Source organism: Bombus fervidus, chromosome 9, assembly GCF_041682495.2.
Source record: "Bombus fervidus isolate BK054 chromosome 9, iyBomFerv1, whole genome shotgun sequence".
Classification (NCBI taxonomy): Eukaryota; Metazoa; Arthropoda; class Insecta; order Hymenoptera; family Apidae; genus Bombus; species Bombus fervidus.
In genome coordinates, this window is record NC_091525.1 from 13,908,323 (window position 1) to 13,935,449 (window position 27,127).

Genomic DNA, 27,127 nt, shown 5'->3' on the forward strand with positions numbered 1-27,127 from the left:
AAATACGGACGCATGCACATATTTTATATGTTATTTTATATATTACCTCATAGAGAATGTTCAAAACATATTTTAAAATCATCGAAATCGGGCTTTTCGGCAAGTTCACCAATATGGTGGTCGTTTTCAAATTTCCTGTGGTTTTCATACAAAACCATTAGTGTCGTTACGTTTCTGTATTGATGCCTTAAGGACACTCTTTTCATGAGGATCCATCCATGTAATGAAATGTAGCAATGATCAAATATTATTTATTATGATACTAACATAAAAAAATGTTTACAAACATATATGTTACATAGATATGTTCACTATGGCTTTTTTGCCCAGTATAGTGTATTCTGTATACCTCATATTAACATTAGTATGCCTTTACATACACACACAATTTAAGATAATCAATCATCAATAGTCAAATCAAGTTAATTTCACAATAAATAAATATGAGTTAATTTATTTCTTTATGGCAATAGAAGAAATATAGTTTGTTATAGCATTATCAATTCCATTAACCATTATTATAATTATTTGATCTTCTATTAATTTTCGCTTATAAATATTCGATAAAATTGACGTCTTCAAAGTTAAGCTTTTTGTGACTTATTTTAGATTCTTTAAAACTATATATCACGCGTGTAAACATATTTATTTATCTCAAACGATAGTATTTTACTGGTGGACGTGTTTTGTTTTTCACTTTAGTACAGATATAATTAAGTATGTCCATCCAAATTAAAGATGTTTCTGCTGTCATTCAGAAATATAACAATATACCATTTTTACTAATAATATTCTTTTGCAAAATGTAATTTTTTTCTTTTGTTTGTCTTATTAATGATAATGATGATGTTTGTCTTATTAATGATAGTGATAATGTTTGTCTTATTATTTTCTTACTATTTTACATATATTGAAAAACATTTTTCCGTAAGTTTCCCAAATGTTTTTTCAATTTCTATTTTTGAAAGTTTTTGGATTAATATACGCGGATTCTGTTTTCTTTCGATAGACTTTTTCTACTTGTAGTTTTTGTAGTTGATGCATTGTAGTTCTAGTAAGAAAGTTACTTAATTTCTAAGTATACTTTAGCATTAGATTGTTGATCATTATTTCTGTCTTTAGAGTTTTAACTTTGCTTTACAAACATGTAAATGTTTTTTCATTAGCATTGCTGCTAATCTCATATTTTATCTCGTTAAAGATTTCAAATGTAAGCACTGAAACACTTTCATTACAGAATGTGAAGAGAAAAGCAATATTGAATTTCAAATTATCAATATATTCGTATATACAATTTTATAGGTGTTACAAAACACGTTACACGTATGTTTTGTCAATGAAAAAATTTAATGACTGAGTATTCGTTTATATACACTTGTATTTTTAATGAAAATTTACGGTATAGGTACAAGAATAGATATTAGTATCTTTATAAAGGCTTTATTTTCTCAGTGTCGTTTGTTGATCGTGGTTTCTCTTTTCTGGAATTTTTATTTTGATTTCTTATCTTTTTCGAATTTTCTACTCCATTTTCTAAGTCTATTCTCGTTCTTGCACGTGTACCAGGACCCCAGTTGATCGTAGGATTTTGTTGAAATCGCGTTAGCTTGTTTTGCCTAGATAATGGATTAGCCAGAGGATGTATATCAAACGAAATGTTCGTTGTCGTTGGTGTCTTTAATATTCTTATCGCGGGGCTATCGTTTGATAGTTTATCTCTTTTCACGGAATTATTTTTTTCCCATGCACGTACAATATCCCATATAACTTCATTTGGAGCATCCGTCTTTACAGATGTTTTGCAGGCATGTGAATACGATACGCAATATCCTGCGTTTAATAATGCAGATCGAAATGTTAACATCGACGGTGTAATACATTTGATTGTAGACATTAAACGACTAAGAGTATAATATAATGGAACGTCTAATTCCTCGCGAATAACATTTAAAACTCCTTCTATCCTTTTTAATGTTGCTAACTTCATTTCGTCTAAATTACATAAAAGATTAGATACAAAATGTTGATCATGCAAAGGACCTAACCATATCGGTCCCCCTTCATGTTGCTTATGCTGACAGATTTTACAAAGTTGATCCACATAAGGTAAAGATGTTAATTTGTAGCCTCCGGTAGGCTTCTTATAACATAATGGTTGAGTGTTGATGCTTTCACAACCTGTGCATTGGTACACCATTCCAATTTTAGTTGCATTTTCTTTACATTTAATTTGACTGGAAAATACCTTAACAAATACTCTTATATAAAAATCAGCACTTATAGAAAGTACTGGTACTATGTATCTACCATACCGCCCTGCGTGTGAAGCAATACTTTGCAATAATATTCTTAGTGCCATTTCATGGCACGCTTTAGATTTCAAAGAGATAGCTCCATATTTAAGATAACAAGTTTCAGGGGAGTTACCAGCTAATACTGCCATATCTGTAGCTGTGATCATAAGCAGCCCATCGTCTGATACACATTGCACCGCCCCATCCAGAAACGTTGTAGGACAACCGTATGGGTCTAAATCTATTACGTCAAACTTATCCTTTCTACTTTGATACATGAGCAATGTTGCATCTTCGTGACTTGGTTTTATAAGATTTTCGACTCCGTTGTGTTGTATATTATTTTTAATGCTTTCAACTGCCTTTGCAGAAATATCGTTGGCTACAATTTGTTTTATGCCTTTTACTTCTTTGGCATACCGAATGCTACGTAAACCAGTAGCAGATAAAGCTTCCAATACGACAATTCCATCTTGTTTTTCCGTGTCTGTCTCTGTTGCTTGCTTCTTTATACCTTTTATGTAAGTTGTTAACACAGCTACGCTAAGATCCCTGTTAAACTCTTGAACAGGATTATAAAATACGTTTGTATCGTCAACTAAAATTTCTGCCTGTCCTTCCTTTATACTTCTAATTGTATCTAATTTTGGTTTTTTTACACACTGTTCCATGTTATATAAAAATACACAATTCTTAGACCTTAAAAATATTCAATTAAGAATTATATATAATCGAAAGTACAAAAATAGTTGTATTTTTTATCTAATATCTTAATATGGTTACTAAAATTTTACCTACGAATATATTAATTTGTTATAAAATATTCTTTTCACTGTGTAGTATATTTAGTATTTACTATATTATTTAAACATTAAATAATATACTAAACAAGAAAATTTTTTGGTTATGTTTACTATAATCTGTGAAACGTTACGTGGCCTAATATGTAGCATTCTGATAGTATAAACATACAAATTTAATATGTTTTAAAATATCAAGTGGTGTCAATGTGATATTGTTAAGTATAATTATCATATATTTTATGATCATTAAATTAGATAACGTGCATAAATAGGTTATATTTTTGCAATAACAAATTGTTATTAGATATATACTGTAATTTCGCATTTCACTAGACGATGACAGTATTGTACTATATCTATTGTCGATATTGCATTTTGTCACGGCGAGGTTATTTCGTGACCGCTATACGATTTTAGCGTTCTCTATCAGAGAGGGATTTTCCTATCTGCCTCCACTCGTCAATAACTTGATAAGGTATTTATTAATAAACGAAGATCTTGTAGCAATTAACTTTATTATCTGTGAAGATTGAATTCAATGTAGTTCTTATGTTTGCCGTAGCAAATCGCAGAGGGCGTAAGAAACACTCTGATCTTTCTTCAGGTCGGTATTTCAAAACTTGAGACGAAAAGTCCCAGTTAATGTCACGTCCGTTCCATACTTCGTCAGTGTAAGCATCTTTCGATCGATTTCAAATTGAAAACAGTTTTAATTTCTTGAAGTTGAAAATAACTTGTAAATTCAAAGTCTAAGAGAAATTGTCCATCTCGAAAATTTATACGGTATTGAAACTTTTAGAATTTTAGCGTAATGCAACCACAAACGAATATCTCGTCTGTGATGCAACTTGTATTTAAGGATAAACGAAATTAAAGAATTATTAACACAATAAACAAACAAGAGCTTGATCTGTCATTCCCTAAAAAAATCTATTCTGTTATCGATTATGCCTATTTTCCCCATGCTACGTACTTACGTAATTTATCCGTAAATCGAACAGTCTCAAGTTTGTTTCGTTCGTAATCTGCTTACAACGAAGCAACAAGCGACATCGTTTATATGCATCGTGCAACAAGACCTTCGATCAAATTTAGAATTGTCACATTGTCTCGAATTTCTCTCCGTAAGGAATCTTATTACGACATGCATTTCAAGTGTTATACATATTTATTTCAAGATTCTCCCGTGACATTGGACACAAGCTAGTAATGAAAATTCGTTTCATAAATTGTATAATGATAGTAAATTATCATAATTAATAATTCACCACTTTACCGACGCTTAACCTAACCCCAATTGATGTTGTATAGCTGTAAGTCAGTACAGTCGTTAGTACAGTTAAGTAGTCGTCAGATAAGTAACCGATAGAAACGCCCTTCGCTCACGCGCGATTCTCGTACCCATCGCACTCTGTCGCCTAATAAGTTGACAAGCGAAATGCATATGGTTTTTTAATTATAACTTCTCACTTATATTTTTATACGATGATTAAGGAGATCAAAATTAGAGAGTCATCTCGTACATGGACGCAACGAGAAATCGAGTAAGTGAACAACTGGCGAAGCATGTAAATCATTAGCTGACAGATAAGTAGTCACTGACTGGAAAAATCCGCCTTTAGAGCCCCTAGCGCGGCTACTTATTTGTCGACAACTCTATGTAAGTGCACGCTTCGATATAGAAAGGGGTAATCCATCATTTTCATAGCGACTCGAGGGTTATAACGCGTAAGTAGTTAACGATCTGTCGTTTCGCGATCAAACATTTATGCGTACGTTTTCTATACCTGTCTGTTTCGTAGAATCCGATGGATGGTGGGGATAGCGAGTCGTATGACCGCGTCATTGAGTCATACTACTTGAATGTACAAAAGTCAACTTCAAACTTCTCTGGGACCCATGGGAACAGGTCAAGGATATCGTCAAAAGTCGATTTCGTGTATACACAGACGAAGCATTTTTAGACGGAAGCATTTATCGGCTGTGATCGATGGAACCTTAATATTAAACTTTGGGTTTGTAATCGTGGAATAGATTTAGAACTGATGGAATAAAACCGACGAATGGTTAAGCCTACTGTGCCTACGTTACATCCGTATTTCTTCATGTTGCATAATAAAAGTTCCAACTTATACAGATACACGTTAATATTATCTATTATTCGTATATTTCTTCGATATTATCGCTGAATATCGCTAATCATATCGCGGAATGAGTACATACATCGCGTACATTAAGCAAACACTCGAGGTTATAGATTATATCGCGATAATTTGCCATTGCAAACAGAGAAACAAGTAATATATTGTATAAAATGAATGATTAACGGACAATGAATAATAAAGATTTTTATGCGTAGAAGAAGAAAGTAGGTGACAGGAGTGACGAGTATAGTCGAAGGTGTTACTGGTGTAGGTGGGGATGATGTTGGCGGCAGCAGTGGAGGAAGTTCAGTTTCGTTTTCAGTCTCATCCAGGCTGGAATTGCGGCGATGAACGCGACTAAAATACACTAGAAATCCGGTGTTCAACCCGACGAAGTTCAAGAATCAATACAGTGCGTGAATACTCTGAAGGGGTTGCACGGTGGTGTGTGGCAATAAATTAGCTGAAAAGGTGACCACTTCTACTAATCGCCCTAACGCATTATCATCACCAACTAAAGAAACGAGATTCAATTTATAATCGGTTATTCCAATTATAATCACATTATTCATATATTTAGCGACGCACAACAGCACAACATTGTAATTATTAGCATTCTTAACGCCAAATGGTTCGATCGTACATCGTTAACGGGGATAGATAAAACATCAAAGTGTGTCTCGATCAATTTTTCTCTAAACCACTCAGGCCCTTATTAGATAATATCGACACGAATTTCATTCGTTCGGTTTTGCTTCCCTTAGTCGAGCGGCGACTCGGCTATTTCGATGCTTGTCGTAATATCGTTGACGTAATGACCAAATATAAAAGCGAATAGAGGCATCCCGAGCAGAGATAACGAGCATCGCACAGCTTTTCCAGAATACGAACGAGAACGACATCGACGAACGTTCACTGGCTACAGATAAAGAGAAACGAGTTCGTTTCGTTGTGTATGTCGGAATCGCGTGTTTAGTCTGTTATCAAATATAACGATGCAGTCACATAGGAAATTCGCTTGCCAAGAGCCTCGTCCAAGTTGCAACTACTTTCTATTTATTAAAAAAATACAAAATTATTGTATATAAAAAATTAATAATAAGGAAACAATTTAGGGAGCTGCTAGCGAAAGAAGCGATTTCTTATCTATGCTTTTATTCTTATAAAATTCTTCGGCAATTTTATTTAACAAATATAGTAAAGGTCGACTTTCGTCGAGTCAACGATTATTATTGCAAGCTCCGTGAAATTTCCCATCTATTTCTCAATTTTATCAAACATCGAGTTTATCGCTAAACTTTAGACAGGCTGAGAATATCACTCACGAGGATTTTAATAGTCTGTCTGATCGTTCGACGAGGCGTTTTGTTAGAATGGGACCCCCGCGGGTCTCATTTCGGCTGCAGCCAAGGGTGAAACGCAGTTTCAAAGATATATCGAGAAGGGTGACTGCGTGCTCCGTTGAACGAGGAGATCGATATAACACATGCGCCCTACGGCACAGATTCCTAGCTGAAACCTGCGTTCAACAGCATTTCAGCTTGTACACAAACCGAGGCTCCAGTCTTCTCTGTTCTCTGTTCCCTTCCGTCGCCAGTCGGCTCGTTCCTCTCTCGCGATAAATCCTTGCGAGCAAATCAACGTCTTATCAGTCGTATAGATCGATCATTTTCGTTAATCGTGACAATTCCTTTAGTCTGCAGAATGATGCAGCAGTGATTACATTTTTGTTCTTCTTTGTCCGGTGCCATTGCGCGTAATTAGGCTCGCTCCTTCGACTTCTACTTCGGATACTAATTAACACAGTGAGTTCATAATGCAATATTAATATTATTATCTATCTTTTATCGTAGAATGACTTCGTAGTTCTTGATAGACTGGATTCTTATACAAAATCGTATTTTTATAATTATAGATCAAGAAATGGATTTTAAATAGCGATTTATTTCATATGTGATAAATTTCTAAATATTAATACGAGTTTACTTTGAATATTCCATTTTTTTTTTAATCATGGACTTGCATCGGATATATTTTATTTACGATCGTTTACTTCGAACATTCGATTTTTCTTTGGATCTTGTACTTTGAATATTTTCTATACGTTTGCGTATCATAGACGTTTTGTGCATTCTCGTATTTTTATTACAGTCTAAGCAGTCTAATGGCTAAACATTGTTTATTTAGCAGAAAAATCGACGAGAACAAAGGCCAGTGTCATAGAGATTCGTGTACGTTCCTCACCTTAGTACACAAAATGCGCTCGTTCGACACCTGATCGGTATTACTCAATCGCTCCCCGCTTCCTGTTCCTTGCTAATTGCGCTAACACGAATGTCGTCGTAATCTCTATTTATAGTCGTGAAATAACAACGTTTCTCCAGCTTGCTGTTGACCTTCTGCCGTTTGTATAGTTCCCATGCGGGCAAAGACAAATTCACCTGACCATTAACCAGGCAGTAATTAACATTTCGCTGAAATTTCTATGAACGAAGTTTCATCGTAAATAAACTGTCGATGATATCGACCAGCATGAAATCGGTGAAATAATTCGTCGTCTTTGAACAAATGGAACGATGGATTCGATTAGATTAACGTACGAGTAAGGTTGTTTCCCAAATTGCGCGGCGCGTGTAGCCGTTAATAATAAACTGTTAATAAACTGTTACGAACACGAGAATGTTTGCGGATAGCTTCAGATAAATTACGATTCTATTAGCCTCGCTAATATTAGCTTCGTTTTTCGATACTTTACTGTTTGAGAGAAGCACGCGAAGGTTTTTATTAACTCGATATTTCCATAGAAAGGAACATCGTGTGATAAAAGGTGTACAATGTAGTTCGGAAAGTTTTCAAAATTTTTACGTAAGAAATTTTCTATCGATAAGTTATTGATCGATCGACGATTCATCGTTAAATAAATTCAATTAAGGACAGCTCCGATCACTTTGTCTAGCTACATCATTTAAAGTTACTCTATATTTATGGAGTCTTAAAGCATATCTTTTAGATCTTGTTATATTTAGAAATAGATACAGATAAAAATGTTCATAATGTTTTATGTTTAGAAATGTTTCCCTATTTATACCACTGTATACGTGGTGTATAGGAAACCTTGGATCGATAATCAAAGAAACGGGCTACCAAGAGATATCATTTTCCAAAAGACAAAGTCATTTACACAACGAGGTCTCTTGACTGAAATGACGATAAAACCGAATGATTTATCAGAGAACGCTCTTTACCTCGGAATATAGAAAGTCAAATAAGAGCTGCGGTCGTACCATTGTAGTTTTGCCTCCTTTATTCGCAACAATGCCTCGAGACACAATACTGTCTACGTAAAGCAAACCAATATGGAACGGTACAACTATTCCCGATAGCCGATCGACTCTCAAAAGCCTGTTTCGTCATAGAAATTCTGGATTGATTAACTCAATCGGGAATCATTGTTTGCAACGCGTCGATAAGATCGGCTAATGGATTATTCCAAGACGCGCAACTGGTATCGATTCGATCAACGAAATCGTAAATCGTATCGGATGGATATTAAACAACGAAACTAATAGAACAGATTTCATTTATCTGCGTGAAAGAGGTTTACGTAATCGTGCGTAATTTGCGTGGATTAAGGAACGCTGTTCGATCGCTGATTAGCTCATAAGTGTCAATTTCACCGAGCCGCCTACGGGAATTATGTTAAACCGATAGCTCGCGTTACTTGACCTCAAAACGTCGCCGATATGTCTACCTGAATGTTAATAGCGTGTAGATAGATTTAGCGCCGCTGTTTTTTGCTCAAACTTGACCCTGATTCGCTCGCTTTCCATTATACGATGCATTTCTCACGCTGAGTCTACCAAATCGGTGGAGCTTCGTTCTAGCGTCAACTGTTTCAAATCGTGCATCCTCTAATTTCATCGTGATATTTTAGGCGCAAATATGCAAGCCGAGAAGACGGACAATGAAACTGAGAAAAACGACACGAAGATAGAGCAGAACGACGCTCAGGCGGAGAAAAGCGACGCTGAAGTTGAAACGAAAGCGGAGACGAACGATGCGTGTAAGAAGTCGGCCGAAGAAGCAGTGACTAACAAGGCAGCAAATTTGAAGATCGAAGACGAGAGCGGAAGTTCGGCGCCTAGCAGCCCCAGCGCCACGCAGCCTGCAAGCTTTTTGGCAAGCTTTAAGGCGTTTTCGAAATTCGGTGACCCAAAAAGCGACGGGAAACTGATCACGTTGAGTCAGAGCGACAAATGGATGAAACAAGCGAAGGTGATCGATGGAAAGAAGATCACTACCACTGATACGGGCATTTACTTTAAGAAACACAAGTACGAGAATACCGATGATGCGAATAATAATAATTCATCGATCATTTACCTTTCGAAGCATTCTTTCAGATTAAAAGTCAAATTTCTGAGGAAGAATTTCCTATTCTTATTTTATATATTTTATGTATTTTCTATATGTATTATATACTTGTTATTCAAGAATATTAGTTTTCCAGTATGTGTACGTTAATGTACATTTAGGATTTACACACGTATGTACGATGTTTTAAAGTAATTTATCTTAGCGAAGCGATCGTCTAAACGATTATTTGAAAAAATAATTACGAAAAGATATTCATCTTTTTCAATCGTATCGTAGATTTCAACGAAATAACAAACGGATCAGTGTCCCAAGTGTTGACGAGGAATTGATTCTGCTTTTAGATCGATGAAATTGGGTATTGAACAGTACAAAGCGTTTTTGGAAGAACTGGCTAAAAATAAGAAGGTTGACTTAGCAGAGATGAAGAAGAAAATGGCCAACTGTGGGCCACCCGGAGTTACCGGTGGTGCTGTAGTAAGTCTCGTACATAAATACGCTTCAGACATTTCTTCGTTCTATAGTTTACTTCTAGAGAAACGACTAATATCGAACACGGTCAGCTTCATAGTTTATAATTTGATCGATGAGAACAAGTTTCTTCGACGGTGTCGTAAACGAATCTAAAGCAGCGGTAGTTTGTTCATTTACTTACCGCGACCTTGTTCGTCGCGTTATCGACACTGAAGATTTACGATATTGCTACACCTGACCTTTGAATATAATTTGTCAGCGACGTGTCTTAAATTCTCGCCTACGTGTCATATAATCGTCGAGTAACCTTCTTCTTAATTAGATCCATCTGTGTTAACGTCTGAAGAATATGTTGGAAAAATTCATATAGCGATTTCGTTAGAGCTAAATTTTTCATTCCAAGTTTTTATTCTCGAATCGAGTAACGTAGATGAATACGTAAGTAATTTAACGACTTGTTATATCCTTCGATGCCACGTAGTTGCAGTTGTAAAAGTGAAATTTCTCTATCAGAGACTGTAAAAATAGGTTTGCGATATACGTGCCATATGTTGCTTTATTTTTACACTATCTATATAACTAACTATTTTTCAGGGGGGCAAAGCGGCTTCCACAGTGGACAGACTCACAGACGTCAGTAAATACACAGGCTCTCATAAACAACGTTTCGACGAGAGTGGCAAAGGCAAAGGAATCGCTGGTCGAAAGGACCTGCCCGATCAGTCCGGCTATGTGCAGGGCTATCAGAATAAAGACACCTACAAGGCCCACTAGCTTCAGATTCGCGCGCTTCTGCGACGTCTTTGACACTCTGTTGTCCCGTCCACGCACTTCATACGAAACGCTACGCGTCGCGTTCTTGCGTCTTCACGTTCCTCGACTGGCACAAGGATCTTCCGTTGCAACCTGTTGACACGCTGACAATCGACATAAGGAACGACACGATGATCGGCAAACGCGTTGAGAGCTTTCCTCGATGATACCTTTCGGGCGACCCAGCGAGCAATTTCAAGAACTTCGTTCAAGATCGATTTTCTTCGCGACGAACAGCGACTCGGGAAGCTGGTGATGGTTTATTTGGACGATCACGTTATCATAGATGATAATGCAATTTTGCAGGATAGTTTATGAAACATCTGCGAGTCGAGCTATTTTAACCAAGATACTTTTTCGTTGCTAATCTTCTGAATGCAATTCCGAAGATATTAGAATATTCATAGATCGTACTGTTCGAATTTTTGACGCTACGCTGTAAACATAGTTCAACGTTGTGTGCCTCGTTTGCTTTGTACTTTATTTCACGTCAGCCGGCTCGTCGGTCGGAGCTTCTTCGCTTTTCACATTCATCGCTCGGTCGTGATGCAATTTCAATGCGACTAATAGTCGCGTTTCTATCATCGCTTCTCTGTACGATTCTCAGTGAATCCAAGGCGCGGGCGATTTCATCGCAATAGGTTCGTTTAAATCGATCATTCAGCTGGGACGATACGAGAACGATAGAAATTCTATCCTATTTTCATACTATCGTAGTTACGTTTCGCATGGTTCCGACTTAATATACCTGACTCGCGTTTCTTTTTTCTCGTACATATTGTACAACGGTTCGACAGGGTCGCAAGTACAAATACTATCGCTCGGTTCTCCTTCGTTTATCAAGCGCCTGTTCGATCGAAAGTTGAAAAGCTACTCGTCAAGGCATTAAGTTGGCAGATACTCGAGCTTCGAAATTTTTTTTCTATACGCTGATCTCGATCGTAGATAGTATATGACACAGCATGGAAATTATAACAGTGTAGATTTACGCGAATGCTAGTCAGAATTAATCGAAGTTAATCGAGATTCTACGAAAATTACTGGAACGACGAAATCCAAGTCGCTGACAATTCTAATTTCTTCTATTAGGTTGAGTAATAAGCTTGCGTTGAGCGTTACTACGTTCGTATAACATTTATCTATAATCAAAGAATAACTTTTTTATCCTGTTTCTCTATATAAAGATATATATCTTTCATAAAAAGAATTCAAATACGCGTATCTTTACATTCTGCCAACATTTTTGTGATATTCTTCGAAACGTTATAAAATATATACGCTAGGCAGAGGCGAACGAACTTATTACCAAACTCAACGCTTAAGTATTCGTACGTGCGCGTGTATACTCTCTGCTATCCTCTTCGAGGGTCATCGCGCGGGTTTTTGGTGCAAAGCTACTTTTTACAGGGCCCCGCTTGCGTAATAATTTACCAAATAATAATATTCGTAAATCGACTGGTTACAAGTTTCAAGTTATACGCCATATATTTCCTTTTTTTACAGCTTTATAATTTTTCAAACGTCGAATAAGATAAAAAATTCACTTATAAAAGCTTTCGTTTCTTTTATCAGCAAATTTAGTAATATTACACTTGCAATGATATTTATTAGACTGCGATTTTTTTATTAAGTAGAGCACTCGTTAAAATTTGTAACAGGCGAAACAAATCTCTATATAAATTCTATTTCTTTAAATGTGTTCGTACGAACAGAAATTTGTATAGAAATTCGCAATTCGTGTAATATGGCAGAGTAATTTGTATAATTTCACTAATAACGTTAGTTCAAGTGTGTCAGATTGTGTACATACACGTGTATGTACAATGTGTATATGGTCGACACGAAAGGTTGGAGTATACGATGGAATCGTGATTGCATTAATGTGATCATGCGAATTTCGAGATATTTGTGGTTACATACGCATTAATCGAATTAAAGTGTACTTAAAGGATGGCCGCCTGGCGCGCAACGGCGGTAAGACCAAAATCCGTAACTCTCTCTTGGTACTAATTCTCCGATGATATTTAAACGAAAGTCGCCGTTTTCAATTTGCAGGTACGACTGTGGAAGCGAAAAGGTACTTTTCTTTATCGACAGGTATTTAAAGAATATTGGAAGAAAAATATTCTTTATTCTACGTTACATCCTCAGAAAAATACTGAAAAGATTATCGTTGATTTAGTACTACGATATATATGTTCTTTGTGTTCTTTATATTCTGTTTATCTTGAAAAATTCTTTGCAATTTTGTTTTCAATTTAGAAAATTATCTCGCTTTCACAGGAGTGCCATCGTCGTATCTATAAAGCACTTTACGAGTTCTCTTTAATCGATGAATGTACACACTGTACACTTATTTAAGCCGTTTAAGGGACAACGTACCTCGATGGATGCTCTTCTAATTTTAGAAGACTTCCGATCATTCGATATAATAAAGGCAAGTTGAAGGAAATTTTTCATGCTGTTAGCCACTCTTTCCTAATATTCTTAGAATAAAGTAGGATTATTTGAATCGATAGAATGTTCGAGTCAAGCTGTGAGATTTGTCTTGCGATTCGAGTTTGAATATTAAGATGTCTCAGTTTGGTCGACCCAAACAACGCTGCTGTCTTATCGACGTACGAGGGGCAGGAAATATCGAACGAGTGTTTTTCAATAAAAAGTTGGTTTATTTCGAACCTCTGTGCTCCAAGGCGGAGACGAACAATATCGTAGTTTTGAGTCCGCGCAACATTGTTGCAGACTTCGTCTGATATAAATTCGGACACTATCGACCTTTCGTTTGGATTATAACCGGTTACAGAGGAATAGGTGTAAATTAAATGCTTGGCAAGCGAGTGCATTATAAATACGTCAGCGAGATCGTTGCGTTTCGTACGCGTGGAAAAAAATAGCCATTTCGAATTTAATGGCTGTGTAACATATTTAAAACGCTGGAATATCAGAATTCTCTTTCATGGGCGCATTTCTTTTTTTTTTTTTTTCGTTTACGTATACCTTCTGATATAGTATATTAAAAAGAAAATACTGAAAGAAACAGAGAGGAGGAAATAATTAAATAACTTTGATTTAAATTACAACGACACTAAAAACCAATTTCTCATATGCGTAATATAATACAAATATTTATATATATATTTACTATATATATAGAAAAATGTGTATATATAATATATATATTAAACTCTGTATTCGATTCAAAATCGAATTGAACATCGTATAAAAACCCTAACACGGTCATGCAATACAATTGCACAGAGAGTAAAGACGAAGAGCTTGTAAATCCTTGCTGATTTTCGAGATTAATCAAGAAAACGCAAGGCGGAGGAATATTTCTTCGAATACGTATAACGTACGCAACGAGTCGTATAAATTAAAAAAAAAAAAAAAAAAAAAAGGAAGAAAACGAGATACTTTATTTATTTCGAATTGCTTGCAAACATTTCGAAAGCAAATCTTAAGATACGACAATCATCGTATATATCTTTTGTTAAAGAAATTTTGGAGGAATCGCGAGTTTACTGCAGAAAATATCAACTCATAACTTAAATACTTTAAATACTTTTTTTACTTACTACGAATTGCTTTCGAACATTTCAAGAACAAATCTTAGACCACAATGGTCATCGTATATCTTTCGTTTGAAAAATCTTCGAGGAATCGCGAGTTCAGTCGAGGAAAGATCAGTTCGTAACTTAATACGCATGCAAAGCTTCCTGAGTTTGCACTATAGTCATTCTCCTCGCTAAAGGAGCATTTTTTTTAAACAAACCGGAAGTCTTTTACGACAGAAACAGTAATATTACAACTCTGTGAGTGTGTCGACCGAAGCTCGAAGACGAGATCTGTTGGCAGAATCGATCGATCCTTTGCCGGTCCCTACCCCGTCTAATCTGGAGACTATTTCTTCTCTCAGAGCCACAAGGACGCGTCTATCCTGTCGATTTTGTGGCGGTGCAATCTGTAGTGCCTCTTGAACGTCCGATAATGCGTCTTCCAAGAGGTCTGAATCGACTCGTGCCTTTGCTCTCGCGTAGAATGCTTCGTACGATACTGGGCGAACTTTCAGAGCTTCGTCAGCGAGCTCGATTGCTTCCGCATATTCCTGTTTGGATAAAAAACGAAAAAATAAATTACTTAATTCTATTCTTTAAATTCTCTAAAGATTCTACTCTACGTATAATCTTGGAACGACTCCGTTCGAAAGCTGCTTTGTTACGATAGGAAAAAAAAAAAGGGAAATAAAGTTGCGTAACGTTATGCGTATATCTATAAATAGCTCAGCTGTACTATGAATGAAAGTATTAGGAAACCTAGTTCGTTCAATATACGCAACCACTCACATTCATCTTGCGCTTGCATCGACTGAGGTTGAGCAAGAAATTCAGCCGAAGTTGCGCAAACGTCTGCAGTTGCAGCATCATGTGACCCTGCTCCTGCCCCTGGCAGTCCTCTTCCGGCGATGCTGGGAACTTTCGAAGAGCGTACGCGTATCTGTGCGATGCTTCTTTCAATCTATTCTTTCGATACAGCACGTTTCCATCCTCGAGAAGTTTGTTCAATAAAATTAATAGCACGTCGGGTTTTCCAGCGGCCATTGCCCAAGTGGCGGGGCCCAATTTTGCCCCGCGGCGGAGGAAACACTGTACCACCGGTATGTTTCGACATCCGATCGCTCGGTCCAAAGGTCGCATTCCGTGCAGATCGACGTGCTCGACCGCTGCTCCTTTCTCGAGCAACAATTGCACCAGCTTTGGATTGCCCTGGGAAAATATTGACCGCCACATTACGGAATTCTGAGTTTTCAAATCCCTATCCGATAACGATAAATCGTAATGCGGCTAATAGATCGGCAGTTTAACAAATTTTACGTCTCTTTTTTTCGATATTCCATTTCTCTTCGGATTCTTTGCATTCGATATTTTACTTATATCAGATATTATCCGTGCAACGTTGCGATATCTGTACGCTTTGAAATACCATTCCCACAAATTGTATAAACGTAGATAACAGATAAATGTGAAATAATCTTACCTGGAAAGCAGCCAAGTCCAGAGGTGTTCTCCCAGTATTATCATTAGTGTTCACATCGGCGCCATGATCAATCAGATTCTGTACAGCAGCTAGTCTTCCTCTTACGCAAGCCCAACAGAGAGCAGTCAGACCTTCCTTATCTCTGCTTTCCAACACGGAACCCTTGTCCAAAAATAATTCGATTAAATTTGTGTGACCTTCCGAGGCAGCTAACATTAACGCGGTGCGACCAGCCGGATCCCGTTGGTCCAGAAGAGATGCTGCGTCATCCAGAATGGCATCGGTGCTACTTGACAGCGTCCCTGTAATCGTATCGTCGAAATTATTTCCTTCCAGTGAAAAATTATTAATATTATATCCTTCGACGTTACAAAAATTCAATCGAGTCGAATTCACTGGAGCCGAAGAAAAACGTAACAGAATTAAAAATAATTTTTCATATTAACCTTGCAGAAGTCTTTCGGCTGTACCCCAGTGTCCTTCTCTGGCAGCCAGCATCAGAGGAGACAATCCCTTCGCGTTCACAGCAATTGGACTTGCTCCTCGAGCCAGTAACGCCGACACAGTAATGGTAGAACCATTTGCAGCAGCGATAGTCAAAGCAGTCTCTCCTATCAAAGTGTCAGGCCGATCCACGATCACTTCGGCCATGTCTAATAAATATTCGACGATGGACTCGTGGCCTTGAGCCGCTGCAGCAACCACAGCTTGTTGAGCAGCTTCCTCTCTGCCTATCTCTTGCGATCCTTCGATTTCGCTTACGTTGGTTGGAATTACCCAATCGCAGGCTAAGAGATAACCAACCACCGATAATCTTCCGTATCTCGCCGCGTGAACCAAAGGACACTGTCCTGCCATGTCTGTGTGGCCTAGCGAAGCTCCAGCAGCGGCTAACCTAAATCAGGCATTGCATCTTTTATTGTACGCTCTGTACCGACCTTCAGTATGAATTTTCATATAACTGTTATTACATTCGTACGCGATCGAAAATTATACTAAAATACTTAGCTTACCTTCTGACAACATCGCAATGACCACGAGCAGCGGCCAACGAGAGTGCCGTGCAGCCCTGGCTATTCGTTAATTCAACATCAGCTCCAAACTCCAACAGCAAAGAAACCATTTCCACCGAACCCTCATGGGCGTACATGCAAAGGGCTGGAGCGCTGCCCAGGTATTCGGTGACATGATTCGGAGATGCTCCTGCCAGCAAAAGCAACCTCGACACCTTAACGTTCGGGCTGTAAATATTCCTCAGCGTACACAACGCCGAAGAGACGCATTCCGTGGACGATGCTAGCCAGATGGCCTGATCAAAGGTACAAGAATGGCAGATTTCTTAATCGATTCTATCGTAACGGATCGTTGCAACGAATGCAAATGTGGAAACAGGTGGTTACCTGTAGATCGCGCGAAGGCCAACACGGAGCAACGCCTCTGTAAACGTGCGCCTTGAGTATGTGATGACCTAATTCGAGGGCTTTATCACCGTCTAGCGGTGCCTGAAGGCGGGACAACCTGTATGCAATGGCTGCATGGCCGAGCCTCAGATCGCAGAGGAACTTGGTCGATTCGCCCTCGTCCCTTCTCATCAACCATTCTCTGAACGACGGATGGAAGAACATGTAGGTGTTGTCCAGACGTTTCACGAGGAATCCAGAGAGCATCTGATAGCAAGAGATGGAGAGGTTGTCGTATAACGAATGGGCGGCTTGCGATTCAGTAAGAGAGCATTGGTTCGTTGTGGAGAATAAATTAAATTGTGCTTCTCCCGCACAATTAAATAATTCTTACAAAACAGTGACATTCTTTACAAAAAAATATTAAGTAATGCTCTGGTTGAAAGTTGATCGGTCGATTGTTTGAAAAGATATTTAACTCGTATAATATATCCTTTGCGACATAGAAAAAAGTAATTGCACAAGTATACAAAGAGTATATTATAAGAGATTTGTCTCGTTATGACTTACGTGGTCCATTCAAAGGCAGCAGTAGCAAATGACGAATAATTTTATTATAGAATTCGTTCTTCGATCGTTACAAGATTTATCTCGTTTATAAGAGAAACTCACTTTGAATCTCTGCAGAAAATCCTCCCATGAAACGAAGTGGTTCGTGTTCAGAGAGTTCACCGAGTAGAAGATCTCTGGTAGAGTCAGAGGATATAAAGCAGCCAAACAGACGCCTAATAGAGGTTGAACCTTGTCAAAAGACGTCGCTGTAGGGAACCTGAGGTTGAAGTGTAGCTGGAAAATCTGCGCTAAAGAAACTGGCAGTACCTGAAATACAAATTTCAAACTCATGTTCCAACGTTGTTCTTGATCAATAAAAAAAAGAAAAAAAAGAAGAAAAGAAGAAAAGAAGACAAAATTGAGATACATCGGCAGATAAGATTCTATTCACCTTGTAGCTGGCAGACTTTGCCACCAAGTGACCACTCTCGATAAGATCGAGCGTCAGTTTCGCGAAGAGAAAGCTGCCTCTGGCTAACGCGAGCAGATGCGAGGCAAATCTCGTTTGATTCGCGCTGCACGACGATTCTGCCTTTCCATTCACCGATGCTGTGACGTTCGTCTGAATCGCAGGACTTTGAGCTAATCTGTATCCAATATAGTCGGATAGATCTCTGGTTACGTTGCTTCCGGTGTTATCGTTTGCACCTCTGTCTAGAGACACTCTGGTGTAAGGTAGCTGTTTGGCGCATTCAAGTAGTTGCGTCCTTACTGTGCAAACGATTTTTAACCAGCTAGGAAAATTGGGAGCGTGCCTCGTTAGAAAAGACGCTATTGTGTCGCCTCGGTCTGGTCTGTGGTATTCTGCTTCGCACACGGCGTCGATTAATATCACCTGATAACAAAACGTTATACTTTTTACACGTTGAAAATACTATCTTCTTCTTCTTCATCAAAGAAAACATACATCGCTTTGCGATTAAAACTGTTCTACAACTATTCTCATAAAAAAAGTCTTTTACTTACCATATTGGTGTCAGGCAGTCTATTGGTTTTCTTCAACGTCAACAAAGGTTCGATAATACCTCTTGACAGCGCGAGATCTGGATCGACGGTGCACTCCCTTTGTGACAAAGACCCCTGTATATGAGGTTCGGAGAGCAAATACTCCCTATAGGATATGAGTTGAGGAGCTTGGCATAATTGTGCAGCCAAAGAATGGATCAGGTCTGGTACCAAACAGGTACTGTTATTATCCGCTTGACAGAAGTGATACGCCACTACGTGTGACGCTAATTCTCGAACCTGAAGAACAGAAATTTTACCAATTATTTATCGTGTTCTATCGATTGTTTGTTCGCTATCCACGAAGAGAAAGGGAATTTTCATGTACCTTCTCGTTAGTATAACGAATACTAGCATGTAAAGTTGAGGTACATCCAATTCTCTCTTTTTCATCGGCTTCTTCGCTGATCTCCGAGGGAAGAGGCTGCTCGCGTCTCCTTCCGAAGCAGCTATGCTCCACCAATTGTAACACCAACGCGGTCTTTCCCGTTCCAGGGGATCCAGAAATCAAAACTCCAGGACTGGACCCGTTCACCACCGATTCTAGTTCCTGCAGTAGCCATTGGCGACCGGTGAACAGTGGATCAGCTTCTAATAGAGGTACTTCGAAGAATAAGGGCTTCAGCGTCAATTGCGTTGCGTGGTGTTGTATGAAGCGTACTAAAAAAGAAATAACTTTGTTTTATTCTTCCCAAGTTTTATACGAGGCTAGTTCGAAGAATGTATTCTTATCTCTGCTTCAAAGTTCCAATTCGTGTTTCAAAAACTTACATTTCGTGTCGACGACGCCCTTAATGTTCCCAGCCCTGGCCGATCTCCTGGCGCAGGAACGTCTATTCTTAAATTGGCCAAGTTCATCACTCTGGCCAGGTTGCGAGGCGTTCACGGAATGTCTTCTAGGAGTAAGGGGGCTTGAGCTGCCATTTGACAAGCCCGAAACGGAAACGGACATGGACATCGACATAGACGTAGATGCAGAAATCGACGTAGAAATGGAAGCCAAGCTTCCAGCACTGTCGCAGTCTCTGGATTTGCTCTTCCCTTTGACTTTTGTCTTAGGTTTAATTGGACACCTCAAGGCTGCGGCAGCTTCAGCTTCGCTGGACGTTCCAGTCAACGTAGAGACCGGACTCGTATTCGTAGAGGCTAGAGTTTGAGTTTCGAAGCTGGTCAGACTGCTAAACGAAGCTGCTGAACTATCATGACCCTGAATAGGGACCCTGGGTTGGCATGCACCTGTGCTGGAACGATTGGAAACGCCAGGTAGATCTGTCGTGTCTACACTGCTGCTTGCTCGAGTGTGATTTGAGCCAAGGAGGAGACCTAGCCTCATGTGGAGGTCCGATTGGGATGACTTTCTCGTCTTGGAGGACAACGGTTTCACGCAACCTCCTTCATCGTCTGAGGAAAGAAAGAAACATTTAGTTGTTAGATGGAGTGGACGATGGTTGAGTAGGAAGAACGATGCATAAATAAAAACCACATGGGAACACGTGTTTTCAAGATGCAGAATCCACTAGATACTGGTTTAATCTCCATATTGAATTTTATCGCAGTTAATTCTCAATTAGTGTGACGCAGGTCAAATTGGTGATGGTAAATAATAAAAATGAATAATAAGTTCTTTGAATGGCTTAATTATGTTTAATTATATGTATCGATAATTTAATCCACGCCACACCCATTAAAAATTAAAAATCTCGACCACCCCTCTGCGAAGATCTTGTTTACTTTTTTTTCTGTTTTTGTCGCACTAAACGTGTCCAATCTGAAAGGGGAGCAATTCGTGCTACAAACACACCACGCGATGTTGTCGAACTAAATCGACGTTTCGTGCATGCTTCAAACTCTGCTAGTGTTCTACCGGAAGTGTGAGGGAGGATAGGAAAGTGCCAGTGGGTACCAAGAAATTACTGGATAGTGAAACGAGTGTCAATCGAGCAGCCTGTGCATATACGTTTCATCGATTCTAAACGCGCGAGAAGATGCACACTCGGTTTCTAAAGCGTTCTCCCTGCCTGTGACTTTGATCCTCGGTTCGATGAGCTGGTTCAGCCCATCGTTTGCCGTCCCTTGACTGTTGCTCCACAACGATTTGATTTTCCCCAGCACTACACCCGGCCATCGAGACTTCCCCTCCCAAGAAGAGGCCATCCAAGCTACACCCATGTTGGTTTATCATTAATAATAAAGGAAGCTTCCTCCCTATTGTGTTACACGGTTGTCTATTTTATTAGAAGTTGTTAATTACGATTTAAAGTCGAATGTTACCTGACAAGGCGGAAGGATTGTCGTTTGCGACTGGTTCTGGCGACGATGTTCCTCGTCTGGATGATCTTTGGGGAACGAACGAGCTCCTGAGGACCTTTGGATTTAGAAAGAACCTCTTCCTTTGATTCGGTGGGGTTGGACAACCTGTAATGAAGATTTTGCACTATATCTCGTGCTTATCGATTTATTAGACCGACTGGACTGAAAAATTCTGTTGGTTTCGTTCCTTGAAAAAAATCGAAGGAATCAGAACGTAATATATTTTAATGTGCATTAATATTAATATTAATATCGATCTACGTACTCTGCGTCATCATCTGAAGCTTCTGTCGACCTTGCGACGAAGACTCCGGAAGTGCCGGTGGCTTGTTCTTCAAACCCTTAGCCATCGCCATAGAAGAGACACTTTCATCCCTCTCTTCTTGCTGAAGAAAACGAATCAAACGAAAGAACCACTAATTAATCTCCACTTTTTCTTCGTCCAATCCAAAGCTAGAGTTCTAATTCCAATTTTTTCTGAATACCGAACGTTTCACATTTTGTAACTATACATAAATTTTTCTACAGCTATGAAACGAACGATCCATTCGTCAAAAACTTGTCAGAAAACGTAGCGTATTGGAAGAGGATAGTTTCTAAACGACGTTCTAATCGACGTGGTTTCCTTCTAGAATTTACGCGAATGCAATCAACCAGAGGGAACAACATCGAACAATAGCGAGCAAATGACCTAGACATTCCAATGGTAGAGAGGTATGTTTCAAGGAATCGAGGATCCGCGTAAGAAAGTGTTACTCGACTCGATTCCAAGGGGACGATGACAATATGCTTACGTGCATGACTCTCGAAGGAAGATTGGCTCTCGTGGTGACTTTCGTACGAGGTCTGGGGCTACCACAGAGAGAGTTCACCGTTGATGACTCATCGATCCAGCCATCCGTGGGCGCGAGGATGGACATGGGCCCCGAGAAGCCGGTAAACCCCTCCCTGAAGGGTCCCTCGTCGTCGTCGTTGAAGTCGGCTCGAAGGCAAAGTGGACAAGCTTCGCTGCGAAACAAGCAGGAATAGCAACGCTCGTGACCGCAAGAATCGATCAATCGACGTTTCTTCCCTTTGTCGAATGGCATCTCGCAGGATGGACAGGTTGATCCACCTAACATGCCCGTGGACTCCACCAGCGCTCGGATCTGGGCCAGATCTGTAAGAGATTTATTCATTTGGTACAGCGCGTACATTGCTACTAAATATGTTATGTGCTTATTACCATACGTATCCAAAGAAATCGAATCAATTTTATAAGGGATGAAATTTTATCGTAGTATAAATAACATCGAAACGATCATAAGTTATTATTGCTTTAACGCTAGATGGAACCTAGAACTCTAAAATCAGCAACGAACCGTGTAACCGGAATACAAACTGTATCTTATCTCCGTCAAGTCTAAATTCTCACGTTATCGTCTACGATATGATCCTGGAAGTGAAACGTTGCCCCCAAGAAGACGCAGACGTTCCCTAAGAAGAACTGTAATAACAGTAAAAACGCTTGTTAACCATTTTCGCGCGTGGTTCGAGAATGGGAGGAAGGGGAAGCGAAACGGGAAAAAACGGTACGTCGAAGAGGCCGCGACTTCCTTGCGAGACGCGGATCGATGTTCCACTTAACAACGAGTTCGCGAGTTTGACAGCCAGAGAGACCATCTGTCACGAAGAATCTGCACAGGGCACACCGGTATCTCGGTTAGTAGAGACACGTCGTGTGTCAGGGAAGCGGTGCGGTTCGTTCATCGATAATGGATAAACGAGCTGTGGCCGGGAAGGCGCCATATACTTAAAGGATTCTAGAAAGTGAGGTCAAGAGAAGAAGACCTCCTCGCGTGCCCTCTCCTTCGTCTTTTTCATCCTTGCTGCGTGTGTACACGAAGCACACGCGGAACCTGCTGGCGCTTCTATTCCTGATCCTCGATCGATTCCATGTAGCATTGGCTCGTGTGCCGTACCTTGTACCGTACGTCATATACCATGAAATTTATGGCAGCGCCAGGTTAATGGTTCCAATGGACCCTTTCCACGACAGGCAAAATTATGTTTATGTTCGTATCGAAGTTTGTTCTTCTCGATCGGCTCGTTGGTACTCTTGGTGCAAGAGTTACAGCGAGATCGTAAGATCGATCGAGCGTTAATGTTTTTGTACTTCAAGAATCGAAACAGTAATTCGAAGCATAAGAATTCGATCTGATTCGGAAGACCGTACAGCGTTAATTTGGAATTGTCTCTTTCTTCCTAGTATGTATATTGAAATAAAATTTTTGCCATTTTTTACAGCTACCGCGAATCAATCGGTGTGTCTTCCTAATCCTTTGATTTACGACCTTATTATATCCTTACTATCAGGAGTATCGAGAGGACCATAAAGACGTTGGAAGCGGTTCGACGTTCACGAAGAAGAGGTAGAAAACCCAGGATGCGTTGAACGGGTCGAGCTATGCAAATCGTAGATTAATACGATCATGGTGAGCAGTTGAGGCAGTTAAGACGTGGGCGGTACCGTTGCGATCACTTTGTGTAATTGAACAGCTAGGGGCGAGAATGCAACGAATCTAGGTCCATTAAATGGCACAATGGTCTATGTTCCGAGAAACACGAAGATTTTTTGCTTAACCTCTTGTCCTATGACCTTTCAGCGCCTGAGCGAACTTCGCTCGCTACATATTACAAGAACCTACTTGTTACATAGAAAGAGTTAATAGAGTTCTTTTGAGAACTATTGAAAATGCCACGGTACCAATATCGAAAGAACATGTTATGGAGAAACAGCAACGGGTGCTTGTCTACAGATTCCACCGCCCGTTAAAGTCTCTCCTAAGAGAACCAAACCTATAAACGACGTTTCCCCAGTCATGTTGGTGGTACGACGGTTCATTCACATATACCGTAATCCAGGACAACCTCTTGCCAACCTAAAGGCAACCTCTGGCAGCTGACCGAGTAGCTCGAGTCGAAGCGTGATTTCGCGGGTTACACGGACGGAATGACGCGGCGAACGTTGAAAGAAGGAAGTAATTCGGGTCGCACGACCCTTTATCCCGGTAAGTCCACGTCGAGACAGGTGCAACACACCGCCTGGGTTACCGTAAGCTGGGTCAACGCACCCAGGAGAGACGCAGAGAGAGAGAGAAAGAGAGAGGATCGCACAGTCGCTTCCACGGTAAACTCGTACAACGATGTCGTTTTCTCCGGAGGCATCACTGACTCACGCGTTTCCGCCGCGTGTATATCCAGTTTCCATCCTCTTCGCATCGGCAGTTCTCGCGAGATTTATAGACAGAAAGAGAGGAGTTCCGAGAGCCGAAGAGAAGTCGAAGGTCGAGGAAACGTCCATAAGATGTATACTTTTTCCTTTCTTCCGTCTGGCAATTTCTTCTCCGTTTCTGGCTATGTATATTTAATTAATGGTGATCTAGTGTCTCGTTAATTGCGCCGGCTGTCCTGACGTACAAGTTATACGCATTAGGTTGGCGCATATTAAACTTCGTTTTAACACCACTTGGTTTATTTGAAATATTATACATTTAATCGATAATTTGCAGCTGATTCAATACACTTTCTCGGTAATATACCACGTTACGTTATTTGAAATTTATATATAAACTGCGGATATTTACACATTTGTATATTAGCTAACTCCATAAATTGAAAGGCAGGGAAAATGACGTTACAAACGCTAATTTATAATTTACCTTAAAATTTACTACTATCCATATGTTGTTTCGATAAATAAACTGATTCGGAGTCAATCGTTTCTTCTTTACGAACGGCGTATCTTACAACGCCTTTGTGCATCAATCTGAAACAACTCGATAAATAAAACATTCTAGCGACTTTTTTCTCCAACGAAGACACGTCGATTAGTCGAACAAGGACGACTAAGCACGTTTTTCCTGGACGTTTACGAGACGAACGACACAGATTCGTTCCATGTTCCTTTTTTTTTTTTTCATTCGCTTCTGCTATCGTGGATTAAGCGAGAACAGCAGTTTTTGTCGGTGCTGGAAGAAGAAACTCGATCGACGGAGGCGCTGTCGGGTATATTAAGCCCCCGTTTTTTCCGTTTAGCGACGATAGTCACGATCTAGACACGTTTCACTTGCTGACATTTTGTATTGTAATTTAATGGTCTTCTTCGGCTTGCCGGTTTTTTACTCGCCCCTGCACCCGCTCGATCTAACAAGGTGAGAACGAGCATCGTGGTTGAACATAGGAGAGAACTCGGTGCGCCGCGACCCGTATAAATCCGGCATCTATTATTCCCACGTTTCCTAGACCGTGACGGTTCTTCGAAACATCAAAAGGCTCGATCGAGTAAGAGTTCTCTCGCAGCTTTGTGAATGCTTCTTGTTTCTATCTTTTTCTTTTTTTTTTTTTTCTAGTATTCGAATTTTCTCTCGCAGGATCATAGGGCAGGCCTCCAGCCGCTTTTCAACTTTCTCCAATTATTCCGCGAACCGCGAGAATTACGATGCCGCATCGTCGACGCTTTCGTGGAAAATGACCTGATTTCTTATCGACAGCAACCAGGGAACCGTACGTACACGGATTTTTGATCGTGGATGTCTAACGTCGTTTTGTTTCCTACGATTCTTTTCAATCCAATTTTAATCGTTTAGTTGCAGTGTGGTTACGCACGTAGCCATTGACGCGTGTCGATATCGGCAAACGGTTCCGCATTCCTCACCCTTTGGCGAACTCTGCAGTGCCGAACCAGTCGCAGCGTAGTACTTTTGCGTTTCGATTTTATAGCGGCAAATAGGATGGAAAAAACGATTCATGGTGTTATAGATACGGGGTAACACCGTGGGGGTTAGAGGTAAAGCTACGTTAGACGTCGAGTTAAATGATCAAAATAACTTACGATCTAAGAATACTAATTCTTATTTTAATAAATAAGTAACCGAGAATGATGATTTCTTGCCATTCGTCTTTCAACGATATTATCAAATAATATGTTAAAGTATATCGAACAATTCTGTTCGAACTTTGACAACTTTGACTGAAAGAGTTTCGTGGCTCAAAGTAATTCGATAGAACCCTTCGTCGTTAAGAAGGGAAGGGAAGAGAAAAATTCTGTACGAACGAATAAATATAGAATACGTCCGTGATATTTAAGGCCGTTCTCGATCGATTCCTCCACTGGAACCATCGCGAATCGTTAAATTCAGCCTGTTCCCGTTCTACCTTCCCCTCTGCCTACGAACCAAGCTCTTCCTCTCTTTCTGGCTTCGTTGGTACGTCGGTGTTCGAACAGTATCAGCGGGACAGCGATAAAATACGACGTAGCCGAGCAACAGAGCGAGAACGAGCGCGATTAAAGCCCGCTCACGAGCCGAGGGAACGGAGCAGAACGACGCGACGTCCGCACCAGGGGCCACCTGTCCTGGTCTCCCCAGTCGCTGTTTCCGTTCTCCGTTGCGCTCTCTCGCTCCTGGGCCATGCTACGTCCTCGTAAATTGGTACCCCGTCGCCGACTGGCTGACCCGAATCGAGATACTGGCCGGGGAAACACCGTTTTTCATTTACGCCGCTTTCGTTCTCGTTCTGACACCAAGTTCCTTCGTACGACAGGTTTACCATCGATATTTTGATAATATCGAAGGTACGTTTAATCGTGAAAACAAAATTGCCGTAGAATTATATTTATGGGAAGAATTTTTTTTTTCTTTTTTAAGCGTTACGCAATATTTTCTTGTAAAACGTTTCATAACACGCTTTAATTAAAGTTAAACGAATCTTAAGACTGTCGCGATCGATGAAAAGGAACGGCCGCGTGTAGAGTCTGGTCTCGCAAGAACGAGTAGCGAAAGAAGAGGCCGAGGAAAAAAGGGAAAAAGATAACGCAGAGAGAG

The 27,127-nt window shown here is 39.8% G+C and overlaps 4 protein-coding genes across 11 annotated transcripts in view; 1 reads left to right on the forward strand and 3 right to left on the reverse strand.

Annotated features, from left to right (window-relative positions):
- LOC139990662 (aldo-keto reductase 1B-like) overlaps positions 1 to 27,127 on the reverse strand; it is a 100,135-nt gene that overhangs the window by 3,033 nt on the left and 69,975 nt on the right. Inside the window, exon 1 of one of the 4 annotated variants that reach the window (XM_072010085.1) lies at positions 47 to 249. The exons of 2 other annotated variants lie outside the window; for them this stretch is intronic. The gene's annotated coding sequence lies outside the window, so the exon portion shown is untranslated. Of the gene's footprint in view, positions 1 to 46; positions 250 to 27,127 lie in introns of those variants that run through there. One more of the 4 variants, XM_072010083.1, reaches the window with a different exon arrangement.
- Positions 1,361 to 3,094, reverse strand: LOC139990659 (tRNA (guanine(26)-N(2))-dimethyltransferase). Its single transcript, XM_072010078.1, has one exon. The coding sequence runs from the start codon at positions 2,963 to 2,965 to the stop codon at positions 1,430 to 1,432; it is 1,536 nt and encodes a 511-aa protein (XP_071866179.1). The 5' UTR covers positions 2,966 to 3,094; the 3' UTR covers positions 1,361 to 1,429.
- Positions 5,506 to 13,354, forward strand: Ringer (tubulin polymerization-promoting protein ringmaker). 3 transcript variants are annotated; one of them, XM_072010101.1, is made up of 5 exons: positions 5,506 to 5,712; positions 6,938 to 7,046; positions 9,176 to 9,575; positions 9,960 to 10,092; positions 10,684 to 13,354. In XM_072010101.1, the coding sequence occupies exons 3-5, from the start codon at positions 9,184 to 9,186 to the stop codon at positions 10,861 to 10,863; spliced, it is 705 nt and encodes a 234-aa protein (XP_071866202.1). In that variant the 5' UTR covers positions 5,506 to 5,712; positions 6,938 to 7,046; positions 9,176 to 9,183; the 3' UTR covers positions 10,864 to 13,354. The 3 variants fall into 3 exon arrangements, with proteins under 3 accessions (XP_071866202.1, XP_071866200.1, XP_071866201.1); XM_072010099.1 differs by lacking the exon at positions 6,938 to 7,046 and having other exon boundaries at positions 5,511 to 5,712; XM_072010100.1 differs by lacking the exon at positions 5,506 to 5,712 and having other exon boundaries at positions 6,734 to 7,046.
- Positions 12,310 to 27,127, reverse strand: part of Rols (zinc-RING finger and ankyrin repeat domain-containing protein rolling pebbles) — a 48,807-nt gene continuing 33,989 nt past the window's right edge. For 2 of the 3 annotated variants that reach the window (XM_072010068.1, XM_072010070.1), the window contains 15 exons: positions 22,058 to 22,422; positions 21,529 to 21,649; positions 21,225 to 21,368; positions 20,972 to 21,112; positions 19,725 to 20,354; positions 19,282 to 19,613; positions 18,915 to 19,193; positions 18,340 to 18,783; positions 18,009 to 18,215; positions 17,337 to 17,603; positions 16,950 to 17,245; positions 16,383 to 16,831; positions 15,937 to 16,238; positions 15,246 to 15,665; positions 12,310 to 15,007 (listed from right to left, as the gene is read on the reverse strand). In XM_072010068.1, the coding sequence (XP_071866169.1) occupies positions 14,705 to 15,007; positions 15,246 to 15,665; positions 15,937 to 16,238; positions 16,383 to 16,831; positions 16,950 to 17,245; positions 17,337 to 17,603; positions 18,009 to 18,215; positions 18,340 to 18,783; positions 18,915 to 19,193; positions 19,282 to 19,613; positions 19,725 to 20,354; positions 20,972 to 21,112; positions 21,225 to 21,368; positions 21,529 to 21,649; positions 22,058 to 22,422 (4,700 nt within the window). In that variant the 3' untranslated portion in view covers positions 12,310 to 14,704. The remainder of the gene's footprint in view (positions 15,008 to 15,245; positions 15,666 to 15,936; positions 16,239 to 16,382; positions 16,832 to 16,949; positions 17,246 to 17,336; positions 17,604 to 18,008; positions 18,216 to 18,339; positions 18,784 to 18,914; positions 19,194 to 19,281; positions 19,614 to 19,724; positions 20,355 to 20,971; positions 21,113 to 21,224; positions 21,369 to 21,528; positions 21,650 to 22,057; positions 22,423 to 27,127) is intronic. The other variant, XM_072010071.1, reaches the window with a different exon arrangement.

Excerpts from the sequence above, each read along its gene's own strand:
- LOC139990659 (XM_072010078.1), bottom strand. The coding sequence starts at position 2,965 with ATGGAACAGTGTGTAAAAAAACCAAAATTAGATACAATTAGAAGTATA.
- Ringer (XM_072010101.1), top strand. The coding sequence starts at position 9,184 with ATGCAAGCCGAGAAGACGGACAATGAAACTGAGAAAAACGACACGAAG. Across the intron at positions 9,576-9,959 it reads ATTTACTTTAAGAAACACAA|ATCGATGAAATTGGGTATTG; the intron begins GTACGAGAATAC and ends TTCTGCTTTTAG. Across the intron at positions 10,093-10,683 it reads GAGTTACCGGTGGTGCTGTA|GGGGGCAAAGCGGCTTCCAC; the intron begins GTAAGTCTCGTA and ends ACTATTTTTCAG.